This window comes from Trichechus manatus, unplaced genomic scaffold, assembly GCF_000243295.1.
Source record: "Trichechus manatus latirostris isolate Lorelei unplaced genomic scaffold, TriManLat1.0 scaffold00125, whole genome shotgun sequence".
NCBI classification, from domain to species: Eukaryota; Metazoa; Chordata; class Mammalia; order Sirenia; family Trichechidae; genus Trichechus; species Trichechus manatus.
This window is the reverse complement of record NW_004444061.1, coordinates 4404017-4419139: the sequence shown is the minus strand read 5'-3', so window position 1 is coordinate 4419139 and position 15123 is coordinate 4404017. Positions and strand designations below refer to the sequence as shown.

The window sequence follows — 15123 nt, the reverse complement described above, 5'->3', positions numbered from 1 at the left end:
AACGCTCAGACTCAGGCTGCTGTAGGGAAAAGAAAAGCAAAACTAGGAGCTTCTAATCCCAGAGAGGGGCTTTGTGGCACTTACCTTCGAGAAAAGTTTACTCCCCAAAGGAGTAGGTAGTATTACATAGACACTGACTCACGAGAGGGGGAGAGAGAGAGAGAAAGAATGAGAATCCGAGCCAGCAAGAAAGAAAGACACAGATACTTAACTAAAGATGAAAGAAAGTTTTGCCTTTCTTGTAAGTAATATTATTAGTTTAAAAAAAAAATCAAGTTGACTGCTAGTTTTGTTTAAAGTATTTGTTCTGGAAATACTAAAGTTGGAGTCTACCAGACTGAGGTTAGAAGCATTTTCTTTGGCAGCAAGAAGATACTTTTATAGAAGCCATGCCTGTACTTGGGGTTGCCTCAAAACTGAGGCAGCCAGCTGTTGGGTCAAAGCCTGTTCATACTGCTCTTCCGATACCAAATCTTGGCACTGCTGGGTTACAGCACTGTTCTTCGAGAACTTTGGAACTTACTGGAACAGAGAGCTCGATGCTTTCTTGTCAGCTCACATTAAAATCAACCTGTGAATTTGGAGAGAAGAAATCCCTCCAAGGAAAAGCCAAGGAGACAGAAGACAGTAAGGTTAGTGGCTGAAGGTTACCTGTAGACTTACATAGATACAACGCAAATTTCTTTTTAGATAGAATATAAAGCATCCTGTGAAATGGGGATTAGTAGAGAAATACCAGTGTAAGAAAGTAACTTAAATAGCTGAAAAGCTGACTGTTTAGCCTATGTAAAAATACATAGTTTAAAGTTGTTGCAAAAGGTGTGAACAGAATTCTGTGTATGCCTGTTTTGTAATCACTTGGTATTACTTATTGATGAAGTACTTAGTTATTCCTAGGCATCATTCTCTTCCTGATAAGCATAACTAATCACAGATGGGAAAAAAAGGGGAACATATTTTTTGTGTATATTAAACAATGTAAATAAAGGGTTGTTTGTAGTAACCCATATAGATGCCACCACTTTTTCCTGAATGTCATTCATTCTTTAAACAATCTTGGTTTAAATGTTTATATCCTAGATGGCTTAATTCATTGCTATTTGAAGGAAAACGAAGTCTTATTTTTCTTAATACTGCACATTTGTCTGGATTTTCACTTGTAAATTGAAACCCTACTGTTTTACTTATTACTAACATCTTTTTCAGTCATTTAATTTATGATATTTTGTGAGCATTTAACTCAAAGCTCTTGGTTCCTAAACTCTACTGGAATCATTTTTTGTAGATGCTGAGTGTTAGCTTGGCCCTGCAGTTGATGAACTTCATGGGAATTCATTTGTACCTTGATGAACATCACTGTTTAGTACCGTATTAACTATGATGCCTAGCCTTCTAAAGTCACCATACTCACCTCTGGCTTCTTAGAATATGTTTTGATTTTACTTTTCTACCCAAATGTAATTCTCTCTCTCTCTCTCTCTATATATATATATATATGATGACTGTCATATATGCAAACTTCATATAGAAATCGACTCTGCAAATAAAAATGAAGCCACTCCTTTTGTCTGAAATCCCTATTTCATCTATCTTTACCTGTTCATAGCCTTTCAGGTGCAGCCAAAATGCAAGTTCCTCCATAAAGTCTTTACTAGCCATCCATTCCCACCTTTCCTGTCCTGTGATTCTTTGTAGAAATACTTAGAGCATCTTTATTTATTATTGTGTATTTTAAATAGCTGAATAATTATTCTTTCTTTTCCTACTAAATTGGAAATTTATTGATGGCAAGGTCCATATCTAATTCTGTGCTTTGCCCCATCCTAATTCTTTATGCATATAATAATTTACTAGTAATTGAATGAATCAGTACATAGACAAATGAATCAATGAGTGAATAAACAATTATCCTGAGAAACATTTAGTGAAGTTAGGAGATCTATTTGGATCATTTCGTCTATAAAACAAGAGGTTTGGAATAGATGATTAAGCTATATTCTTTCTTTTCTGTTTTAGGAAAGCATTGTCAGAGTAAGAAAGATCAGTTAAAATATTTAATTATAAGCTTATAGTTCAGAGCCTATTGTGACAATCCAGGGTAAAAATAGGAAAGTGATAAATTATCAAGAAAAAACCCAAATATTAACTTTATGCACGTAATTAAAAATTAGTGTCATAAATTATTTTCTAATATTCTGTGTACTCACAATGGCATATGTGTATTAGCTGAAAATAATAGATAAACTCATTTTCTTTAGTGACATGGCTCTTGTCTTTGTAGGTTTAGTCAAACTTCCACTTTGCTGGATGGCTTGGCTCAACACTTAACCACTATGAGTACTGTTTGCAGTAGAATTTTGGATGATCTTCTTGGTTAGCACACATATTAATCAAACATATGAGATGCCAATGAGACTCTGTGGTAAGCAATGTTGTGCTTATAGGAATGTCACTTAGCAGATTAAAAGCTTTTTTCAAACAAATGTAAAGAATGCCTGGTCAGCATTTGAGAATATTTCAAAATGTTAAAAAGAGTATATTTTGAGATGTTTGTAAAGTTTTGAAAAAATAAAACTGAAAAAAATAGCAAAAATAATTAAGATAATTAGAGAAAATTAAACTTGGCTCCAAATAGTAGACAATTTAAAATAATAATCGTATAAACAAGCTATGAGTGTATTTCTTTTACATGTGGAGGAAATCTGGAGGTAAGCAGTTGGTGGCTAGTAGGGTGACTTCATGAAGTTTTCAGGGAATCAGGCTCTTTTTGTTTCACCTATTTGTGGCTTTCAACCTCACGATATTGAGTGGGTGATTTAGCTCCATTGAGCAAGAAGGAGTAAGTGACTTAGAAAGACACACCTTGTTTATTAAGATTCTTCTGCATCCTATTGGTCTGTATATAGTCCTAAGGCCTTACCTAGCTGAAGTGGAGACTGAAGATGTAGTGTTTATTCTAGGCAGCTATATTCCCAGTTAAAAACTGTGGATTCTATTTCTAAGGAAGAAGAAAGAATAGAGAATGCCCACAATAGATGACTGTCATTAGAAACGCTTACGTGGAGTACTGTGGTAGTCCCTGAACCATAGAGCCTTATAGTGGGGTTAAAGAGAATGAACTGATATATGACAATGTTGCAAGTGTCTCCTCAGTCCAGCACATCCTTCTCCTATTCCTGTTTTTACTTAGTTAAATACCATCATTCCAGTCATCTAATCTTGAATTCCTATGGTAATATCTGGTGATACACATACCTACTGAACATCCTGTAATTTGCCAGAAATTGGAGATTTCACTTGTGTTATAGCTTGGATTTATCCCCTTCTGTACATTCCCATTGCCAACACCCATGTTTTGGCACTTTTTACGTTTTCTGTAAATTATTGCAATAATTCCAAGCTGGTCTTCTTTTCTCCTGTGCCTTTCTACTATCATCTATCCAACACATTCAACACCTGCTTGTTCCAAAAATTTTAGTAATTTCTCATGGCTTACAAATTCTTTGTCTAGACATTCTAGGCACTCAATTGTTGTCCTCTCTTCTTTTTTTTATTTTTTTTCTCTCCTCTACATCATCTTCATCCTCTATCATAGCTCTGTGTAGCTACTATGTCCCGAATGTCTTCTACTTGAGCATCCAGATTATCCAGACTGCTTAGTCATGTTGTTGTTCAATAGATACATAACACTAGTTCCAGACTCCACATCACACACATTTGGACACTCCATCACGATATCTTAACGGCTTAAGTTTTCCCTAGCTCTCTCTTATCTGATTTCATACTCTTCTTGAATTTTCTAATGTCTATTCTCATATGGTTATGTTTTTCCATTCTGCCTGAGAATTCTCTCAAATGTGGGGCAGAGTCATTTTGCCTTGGAAACTTAAGAATCTGGAGGTAAAGATACAACCATTGATCTCTACTCATCTGAAACAAAAGAAAAAGAAGGAAACCCAAGACTTAGAGAAGAAACTAGTCTGCAGGACTGTCTCAGGAACCACAACTTCATCCACCCTGAGACCAGAAGAGCTAGTGGTGCCACTTTACCACTAACGATCATTCTGATCAGAGCCACAATAGGTGGATCCTGATAGAATGGGAGAAAAATGTGGAACATCACTGGACTGGTGGAGACTTGAGGACTGTCAGAAACTATTGCTCTGAGACACTATTTAAACCTTGAACATTAACTGTCCCTTGGGGTCACCTTTTAGCTAAATAACAGATTGGCTCACAAAATAAAGAATACCACCTGTAAGTGCTGTGCTCCTTAAAAAAAAATCATCTATACGTAACAAAATGGTCAACAATTACTTTAAAATAAAGATGAGAAGGTAACAGGGTAGGGAAACTAGATTACTGGAAATGAAACCACCAGAACAGAAATAATGAGGATGTTCATGCATTGTGAAGAATGTAACCAGTATGACTGAGCAATTTGTGTAGAATTGTTGAATGAGAACTTAATCTGCCATGTAAACTTTCAATGAAAACACAATAAAATATTATTTAAAAAAATGTTTAAAATTAAAAACAGAAAAGCCGTGGGAAAACATGATTACTATACTCTTTTTAACTTTAGGACTTGTTTTTTAATTTATCCATTTTTTTTTGTTTTTAACCTCAAAATATCAGTGATACTCATGGTTCTTACCATGGTTTAGGGGAATGTGTAGGAATAGGAATAGAGGAACCAGCTTTCTGAGGGAATGCTTTTTAGACCTCTAGGCTATGAATTGGAATCAACTCGACGGCAATGGGTTTGGTTTTGGTTTTTAGGGATCATCCCAGACCTGTATTAGCAGCAAATACAGGTAAACATAGTGCTTTGCGGAAGGAAAATTATCTTTTTTCTTTAGCCTCAATATATGTTCCTAAATCTGTCATAATTGGAAATAAAAGGAAAGTTAATATGTTAAGTATATTTTTATTTTATGCATAATTTAATGTTTTCTGTCACCTTAGTGAAAGGGTACCTTGACTACAGAGTTTTTTGCAGGATAAAAAATTGTTTTAAAAGAAATGTGAACATGATATTAATTTTTTTAAACTTAGAATTCAGTTTTAACTATCATTAGTTGAAAGCAAATGAATACCAACTTGCCCCCCATCCAAAAACACAAACAAAAAGAGTATATGGAGGTAACAGGTTGGGGAGGAAGGTTCTATTTTATCCCAGCTCAGCAAACAACATATAATTAAGCATTAGACATTCCTATTCTTGAAAATTCCTTGGCTATATCTACCACTGAGAAGTCCTCTCTGACCATCGCTTCTCAGTTCCCAGCCTCCTTCCTACATGGTCTGCCACCAGCAATCTTTTACACCTACTCCCGTTTCCAGCTTCTTTCCAGTCTTGGGCCCATTCACTCCTTCCCTCTTGAACTGCCTGTGAAAACTCAAAATTATTTTTACATTATTATGTAAAACAATTATTTTTTGAGTACCTATTCTTTCCCTTATACTTTATAGGAAATTTGTAATTTTATTCTCACAGCATTTCGAAGAAGGTATTATTATCATCCCTTTTTTACAGAGAAATAAACTAAGGTTTGGAGAGAGTAGGAAACAATCCCAAGATCAGCCAGTTAAATCAGACATCCAGAATTTGAATTCAGTATGTTCCTATAAAGCCTTTTTTTCTCTGTTACTTTTTACCTTCTTAATGAAAGAATGCATGATGTTTTTTTCTAGATTTACCTTATCCTCCAAAGCTCACCCATTCTTTAAGATTTATTTCAAGAGTCAAAGGAAAATATGAACAAATTACTGTGGAGGTTAATAGGAGAGTTTACAACCAGTTGGGGAGATCTAAAGAAACTTCTTAAAGTGGTGGCATTTATGTACATCGTAGTATGGACATTTAATTTTCCTACTCCAGTGTAGGTACTGTTTCTTACTGTTTTGTTCAAATTTGAAAAGCAGAAGATACCCAAAAGCATTAGTTAACTTGAATATATAGGAAACTTAAAGAGCAATATAGACAAGCAAATATATTGCGTGGATTCCTGTTGGCATCCAGTCGATTCCAACTTATAGCAACCTTATATAAGTGCTAAAGAGGGCAATGCTTTATGTAGGATCTTAGAGAAATCTTATTTGGATAGAGCATTCAGAAAAAATTCCATCAAATAGTTGGAATTTAAGGGGCTGACAGAACTCAGATATAGAGAAGAAAAAGCATTCTTTTGAGGAAAGTTTGCATACAAGGCATGTCCAGTGAGTAAACAGTTATAATTGGAGCAGATTGTTTATAGAAAGATTTTGGGTCAGATTATAAATGGAGGCAGACTTCATTAGGTAGACAGTTTGGAAGGCTGTTATGTAAGAATGAGACAAAATTACTCTGGCAATGGTATTTTGGAAAAATCATAGCAGAGAGGGTCAAATATTAACTATATTTGTAGAAGACTTGCTTTATGTTGAGTACTGGGTCAAACACTTTACATGATGTATCCCATTTAATCTTCAAAATAGACTTACGATGTAAACAGTTTATTATCATCCCCATTTTACAGATGAGGAAACAGGCTTAGAGAGGTTAAATTACTTGTCAATATCTCAATGGAGAGGCGCTCAAACTAAAGCCATCTCATTTCCAGAAAAATTTACTCTAAACTACAACTTCTTTTAAGGTGGGAATGATGGGGAGGGAGGAGGAGGAGGGCTATTGATTTACTTTATTTTTATATAGAATAGTAGGGTTTGTTTTAAATATTGAATATGCAGTACTAGTGAATTGAAAATGAATCATTGATTGTACTCAGGAGCCTAGAATTATTAGAAGACAATTAAGTTGACACATGGTTTCTGCTGAATTGTTTGAATAATAGAAATAAACAAAAGGAAGTCCACAATAGAAGTATAGGAGCAGATGTCAATAGAGTAGATCACTTACTCTGGCTTCCAGCTGTTTCCTTCTTGGAGAAGACGCCTGATTGCTGAGGACTGTCCATGCTCATGTTGGCTTGCTCACGTGGTAGCTCTTCCAGAGCTGGCCAGGCCTATAGCTGCATAGGTCAGCTCACAGGTCCCTAGATAATTCCATCTTCCTTTCCTGTTTCTGCTTTGTGTGCATATTTAGTTATTTGTAAAGAAACATGATTATTTCTTTTTTCTCTTTATAACTCATGCTTCAAATTTCACCATTAAGATATTATGGTCGTTTTTATTGTTTTTGCCTTTGTGGTAGCTACAGTATGAATAATGCTGTGATGATACCTGCATTTTATCATTTTCTCTACTGGCAGAAGGCTTTGCTTTTTAATACTATACATTTACTGCCCTTTGAATAGGAATTGTAGAAGTGTGACAGTATAATATTATTTCCTATTACTTTAGTGTGTGCTTTTACGAAGTCTTTGAAGAATTATGTCTCATGCTTTTTACTATGACTAGATTCCTGGTTTAGCTATGAAACTGTTAAAAATCTGGATGTCAGTTATATGTGATTAAATATTATTGAAAATCTAGTATAACTTTTTTATTGATTTTTTGTGTATATATTGTGTCTATTTCTGATGATTTGCCAAATACATTCTTCCTAGGGCCTTCCTCACCAGTATCATAGATATCTTTTTTTTCTTCAATAAAAAAAGAAGGCATTCAATATATTGTTTACTGAAACATAAAATTAATAGACAGTGTCATTAACTTTTAAGCAAATAATAACTATATGATTGATAGGATGTGTCCAACAAAATCCTTGACCAATCTTGGATTTTAAAGTATTAGATGGCATAGTGAAAACAACACAGGACTATGAGAGCAAAGATTTGAATTCAACTTCTGTATTTTTAAGGGAAAAGTCATTTAAGTTTTCTGGACTTCAATATATGTATCTGTAAAAAATAAAATGAGGATAATAGTAACTTCATAAAACTTTCTAAGAGTAACCTTAGTAATATCTACTCCCTTTCTCTTTCCTCAGGACTTTGTCCCTTAAGTTATTGTATTCCTCTTGGATTTTCAATCCCTTCTTTTCCAGTGACTCTTTTTGACCAGGGTATTTCAACCTAGGCACTAGGGACATTTTGGACGAGATCATTCTGTTTTATGAGGGGGCTGTTCCGTGTATGGAGGATGTTTAGCAGCTTCCCTGCTTACACCTACTCAATGCCATTAGCATCCTCCCAGTTGTGACAACCAAAAATGTCTTTGCAGACATTGCTAAATGTCCCCCAGGCAAAAAATTGCCCTCAGTTGAGAACCACTGCTATAGACTCAATTTCCAAAAATGCTCAAGTCTCTGTTATTTTTGATCATCATTATCATTTCCTTCACCCTCCTTCGGGCTAGCACTTCATCTTTCTGACGTTTCATATGTATCTCTTGAAAGAGTAGTTTATGTTCATTGCCACTATTCCAAGCCTTTCATTTGTTCTAACTCTCTTGATCTCTGACTTCTGTTCTGTTTTCCTAGAGGTCACTAATGTCTTCTGAAAAGATATTATGCTTGGTTGACATTTTACCTCTTGTCCTCATTATTTGCAGTATTTCATACCTGCTGACCACAATTCTCTTTTTGAAACTTTCCAATATTTACTAGCAAACTGACCCTGGCAAGTCGGTTAATATCTAAGTCTCAGTTTATGCATTTGTGAAATGAGAATAATAATATAAACTGTCTTGCAAGATTGTAGTGAAGATTATCTAAGATATTGCGTATTAACTATATATTAACAGAATACCAAGTACACAGTTGATGGTCAACATTTAAAAATATTCGTGTTATAATGTTATAAGTGCATCTAATAGTTCAATACAAAAATTAATTATATTAAAGATTGGTAGTACAATAGAGGAGGCAATGGTTAATTCCCCATATATGGGGAAAGTAACATTCTAACCATGTATTGAAGAATAAGTTTGCTTTAACCAAGCAAATAGGGAAAAATAACATTCTGGATAGGATAGCATGTACCACGGCATGAAATACGGCACTGTGTTTAGGAAACTACAGATTTTTTACTATTTCTAAAATACAGGATGTAATCATAAGCTAGCATATATTTTCCTGCAATTCTGCCTGGAGAAAAAATAAAAATTACCAGATGAGAGGGCAAGAGAAATGAGATTGAGTTGCAGCAGTAGGAAGATGGTATTAAATGTTACACTAAAGAGTTTGGACTTATTCTGTAGAGGATAGAGGGAGGTATGCTAAGTATCAAAGTGATCTGGTTAAGTCTGTATTTTAGAAAGATGATAATGAAGTGTAGGATAGAAAGATCCAGTAAAGGGGGAATAGTTCAAAAATGAAGGTGAGATAGAGAGTGTGATAGAGCAAAATTTTGGCTAAAATACCAAGAACTAGACCAACGGAAGAAGGACAAGCCTAGTCCTAGCGCCTGTAGCCATTTGGATTAATTTATTAATTATTAACAACCCGCAAAAGCCTAACTGTTGAAGGATAAATATATTTTTCTTCACACAGAAATTTATAGTTACATAGGAAACGATAATTTGTGAACTCAGCAGCAAGCAGCGTCTAAAACTCATGATAGTTACTAACATTGTTTGAGTAATTACTATGTGATAGATGTTTTGCCTAACTTATTATTATTCAAATTAAACAGATGTAGAAACTGAGCTCAGAGAGATGTGAGGGTGGAGCTAGAATTCTTTTCTAGGTCTATTTGAATCCTATGCCCTTGCTCTCTCATCTTCTTCTCTGTCTCTCCCTGGCAACAATGTGGAAGCCACAGTAAAAATCAATGCTATTCTTTTCTGTTTGTGAATACTGAGTCACATAATAGGAAAAAAAAAAAAAAAGAAAAAAAGATGGGTTCTTGCCACGAATGCTAATTTCACTCTGAACTCTTCCACCTCCTACAGCCCCCACTATTGCTCAATTTTTGCTTTTAAAAGTGTTTTCTTTGGATTCCTGTTCACTGTGGCCAATAGAAAAGTTCAGTATCTGTGGGATAGTTCATTAACTGGTTATGTGGCAAGACATCCCCATGTTCCCAGTAAATTGAATCATTTGTTTAAAAAAAAGTATTGCAATTCTGTCTGAAAAAAAGTCACCAGATGAGAGGGGAAAGTGTGGTGGCAAAACTTCATCATTTATCCAATAAAGTAATGTGATTGACTCTCCAAAAAAGAAAAGAAAAGAAAAAAAAAAAAAGACACAAAAACAGACAAAACAGGACATTTCTTTTTGCCGTTATTTTGAATTTGAAGTTGAAAATGGACTTTTGTAAAACTGAAACTGGTATGGACAGGTTCACAATTTTCTATAGTGAATTGTGTTGGAGTAAACTTTATAAAGAATCAAAATGACATTGTATTAGTTAAGGTATGCTAGTTTCTTTAACAGGTAAATCCCAAATCTCAATTTCTTAACACAGTGGAAGTATATTTTTCACAACTTCAACCATTCCATTTGGTAAAAGGTTGACAAACTGCAGGCCAAATCTGACCCACTGCCTGATTTTATAAGTGAAGTCTTAATGGAATGCAGCCATGAATGTTTGGTTATGTGTTATCTATGGTTGCTTTTTTGCAATAATGGCAGAATTGAGTAATCACAACAGAGACTATATGACCGCAATGCCTAAAATGTTTACTATTGGATCCTTTACAGAAAAAATTTACTGAGACTTGTGCATGATAACTCAGAAACCCAGAGACTTCCATTGGTCTTGTGCTTGGTATTTCAGTCAGTTGTCAGCGAAGGAGGAAAATTAAAAATGGCAGAGGAAGCTTGTAAATTATACATATCACTTCCACTCAGTTTCATTGGTCAGGACTTGGTCCTAAGACTATATCTAATTGCAAGAAAAACTAGAAAATATACTCAGATATTCAAGATTAAGCAAAAATGTGCATATTAAAAACACTATAAGGTGTCAAGGAGTCTTTTCCAGATTGTCAATAAACATCGGTTGTCCTGAATTATAGGGATGTGTCTTTAAAAGCACAACACAGAATACAAAAAGGACCATAATTATACTCAAGTCACTAAATGTACAGAAAGAAAATAAAAATTTTGCAGTCAGTCCAAGATTAACTTTTAGCTCTACAAAAGTGTGTAAAAACTTCGATTGTCTTACGACTCATCCTCCGTGTCTCTGCCATATAATTTTGCTAACAACCTTCAATTTCTCATGTTCAAACCTGCTTATACAAACTCACATCCCAGAAAGTAACTGTCTTTTGACCCTATGCTCTTGCTTCTATTTGCTTCAGGCTCCACTGATTCAGCACTGCCTTTTAGCATTCTTTTATCATTTCCAGATACTATCCATCAGAGCCAGACCAGCAAGGCCAAAACAGTGTCAGACCTGAATTCTAGAAGTTAAACTTAAAGAATCCCCTGGTGGAGTGAGGCATCACGGTGGGAAGAAGGCATTTGCTGCTGCACAGATGTTGCCAAATGGGTGGCTGCATAGTGTGTGAGGGAGTATTGGTTCTCTTGTCCTGGAGACACCCTGTAGCTCCTGTCAGCACATTGCAAATTGGTTCCAAGGGGGACAGAGTGGGAATGAGTTAATGGGTCATTGAAAAATTCATCATGAGTATTTAAAGAAGCTAATCATATAAAAATTCTTGCTAATCATGGTAGGTAGATAAAAAGAGTAGCTCATGGGACAACTTCTATTCAAATGTAAGGTGAATTTTTAAAAGATGTTGGACTTTGTTGTTTGATTTAGTGTGCATATGGGACTATCTTTACCTAGGTTTATACCTCTTTTTCACAGTGTTTACTGCTTAACTTTAGTTTGGATCAATTTTAGTTGATAAGCTTTTAGACTTCAGAAATATACAGATTATATGTTTTTCTTTATTTCCTCTAAATACTTATATTTCTAATATAATCTTGTTGTGCCTTGTTTTGAAAACAATTTCAATTTCACATAGTGTGATATTTTAGCCTGAACTTTTAGATATTATTATTATTTTGACCCATAAACACAAAACGACACATTGCTGTCAAGTTGATTCCAACACATAGTGACCGGATAGGACAGAGTAGAACTGCCCCACAGGGTTTCCAAGAAGCGGCTGGTGGATTCAAACTGCCAACCTTTTGGTAAGCAGCTGAGCTCTTTTTTATTTTTTTATTCTTTTTTGTATTGTACTTTAGATGAAGATTTAGAGAACAAATAGTTTCCTATTAAACAGTTAGTACACATATTGCTCTATGACAATGGTTAACAACCCCATGACATGTCAGCACTCTCCCTTCTCGACTTTGGGTTCCCTATTACCAGCTTTCCTGTCCCCTCCTGCTTTCTAGTCCTTGTCCCTGGACTGTTGTGCGCCAGTAGTCTCGTTTTGTTTTATGGGGCTGTCTAATCTTTGGCTGAAGTGTGAACCTTGGGAGTGACTCCATTACTGAGCTAAACGGGGCTCCGGGGGCCATACTCTTGAGGTTTTTCCAGTCTCTGTCAGGCCAGTAAGTCTGGTCTTTTTTTATGAGTTAGAATTTTGTTCTAAATTTTTCTTCCAGCTTTGTCTGGGACTCTCTGTTGTGATCCCTGTCAGAGCAGTCAGTGGTGGTAGCCGGGCACCATCTAGATGTACTGAACTCAGTCTGGTGGAGGCCGTGGTAGCTGTGGTCCATTAGTCCTTTGGACTAATCTTTCCCTTGTATCTTGTTTTCTTCATTCTCCCTTGCTCCCGATGGGATGGGACCAGTGGAGCATCTTAGACGGCTGTTCACAGGCTTTTAAGACCACAGACACTACTCACCAAGGTAGAATGTAGAACATTTTCTTTATAAATTGTGTTATGTCAATTGAGCTAGATGATCCCTGAGACCATGGTCCCCACAGCCCTCCGCCCAGCAATTCAGTCCCTCAGGGAGTTTGGATGTGTCTATGGAGCTTCTATGACCTTGCCTTTTACGGGTTGTACTGGCTTCCCCAGTATGGTGTACTGTTTTACCCTTCACAAAAGTTACCACTTATATATTGTCTATTTAGTATTCCCCCACTCCTCCCATCCCTTATAACCAACAAAGATTGTTTCTTTTTCCGTGTAATCCTTTTCATGAGTTTTTACAGTAGGGATCTCATACAATATTTGTCCTTTTGTGATTGAATTATTTCATACAGCATCAAGTTTCATCCATGCTATGAGATGCTTCACAGATTCATCATTGTTCTTTATTGTTGCATAATACTCCTTTGTGTGTACATACCATAGTTTGTTTATCCATTCATCTGTTGATGGGCATATAGGTTGTTGCCATCTTTTTGCTGTTGTGAACAATGCTGCAATGAACATGGGTGTGCATCTCTATTTGTGTGACAGCTCTTATTTCTCTAGGATATATTCCTAGGAATGGGATTGCTGGATCATATGGTATTTCAATTTCTAGCTTTCTAAGGAAGTACCATATCATTTTCCAAAATGGTTGTATCATTTTGCTTTCCCACCAGTAGTGCATAAGAGTTCCGATCTCCCCGTAGCCTCTCCAACATTTGTTATTTCCAGTGTTTTTGATTCGTGCCAGTAATGCCAGGGTGACATGGTATCTCATTGTGGTTTTAATTTGCATTTCTCTAATGGCTAGTGATCACGGGCATTTCCTCATGTGTCTGTTGGCCGCTTAAATGTCTTCTTTGGTGAAGTGTCTGTTCATTTCCTTTGCCCATTTTTTGATTGGATTATTTTTTTGTTGTAGAGGTGTTGGATTTTCTTATAGATTTTAGAGATTAGACCTTTGTCTGACTTGTAATGTCCAAAAATGTTTTCCCAGTCTGTAGGTTCTCTTTATACTCTTTTGATGGAGTCTTCTGATGAGCATAAGTGTTTAATTTTTAGAAGATCCCAGTTATCTAGCTTATCTTCTGGAGTTCGTGTGTTGTTGGTTATGGTTTGTATCCTATTAATGCCGTGTATTAGGTCCTCTAGCAATGATCCTATTTTTTCTTCTATGAACTTTATACTTTTCGGCTTTATATTTAGGTCTTTGACCCATTTTGAATTAGTTTTTGTATATGGTGTGAGATATGGGTCCTGTTCCTTTTTTTTGCAGATGGACATCCAGTTTTGCCAGCACCATTTGTTAAAAAGATGGTCTGTTCCCCATTTCATGGACTTTGGGCCCTTGTTGAAGATCAGGGGACTGTAGGTGGACGGATTTACATCTGGGTTCTCAACTCTGTTCCATTGGTCAATATATCTGTCGTTGTACCAATAGGCTATTTTGACTATCGTAGCTGTATAGTAGGTTTTGAGGTCAGGTAGTGCGAGTCCTCCTACTTTATTCTTCTTCAATAGTGCTTTACTTGTCCGGGGCTTCTTCCCTTTTTGATATAAAGTTAACGATTAATTTTTCCATCTCTTTAAAGAATGTTGTTGGTATTTGGATCAGGATTGCATTTGTAATTGTAAATTGATTTGGGTAGATTTGTCATTTTCACAATGTTGAGTCTACTTATCCATGAGCATGGTATGTTTTTTCCATTTATGTAGACCTCTTGGTTTCTTGCAGTAGTATTTTGTAGTTTTCTTTGTACAGGCATTTTACATCCCTGGTTAAATTTATTCCTAAGTTTTTTTTTTTTTAGGGGCTATTATAAATGGTATTGTTTTCCTGATTTCCCTTTCATCATTCTCATTATTTGTGTATAGGAATCGAACTGATTTTTGTATGTTTATCTTGTATTCTGCTACTGTGCTGAATCTTTCTATTAGTTCCAGTAGTTTTCTCGTGGAGTCTTTAGGGTTTTCTATGTATAGTATCATATCATCCGAAAACAGGGACAGTTTAACTTCTTCATTACCAATCTGAACTTCCAGCACAATGTTAAATAGGAGTGGTGATAAATGGCATCCTTGTCTTGTTCCTGTTCGCAAGGGGAGTGTTTTCAGCCCCTCTTCATTAAGAATGATGTTGGCTGTTGGTTTTGCATAGATGCCGTTTATTATGTTGAGAAATTTCCCTTCTATACATATCTTACTGACAGTTTTTATCAAGAATGGGTGTTGGAATTAGTCAAATGCCTTTTCTGTGTCAATTGAGATGATCATGTGATTCTTTCCTTTTATTTATGTGGTGGATTTTGTTGATTGATTTTCTAATGTTGAACCATCCTTGCATACCTGGTATGAATCCTACTTGGTCATAGTATATATATTTTTTTAATATGATACTGAATTCTATTG

General features: G+C 35.6%; 1 protein-coding gene across 2 annotated transcripts in view; it reads left to right on the top strand.

Annotated features, from left to right (window-relative positions):
• Positions 1–215: 215 nt before the first annotated feature.
• Positions 216–15123, top strand: part of NAV3 (neuron navigator 3) — a 474286-nt gene continuing 459378 nt past the window's right edge. For both annotated transcript variants that reach the window (XM_004384618.2, XM_004384617.2), the window contains exon 1: positions 216–632. In XM_004384618.2, coding sequence (XP_004384675.1) covers positions 390–632 — 243 coding nt within the window. In that variant the 5' untranslated portion in view covers positions 216–389. The remainder of the gene's footprint in view (positions 633–15123) is intronic.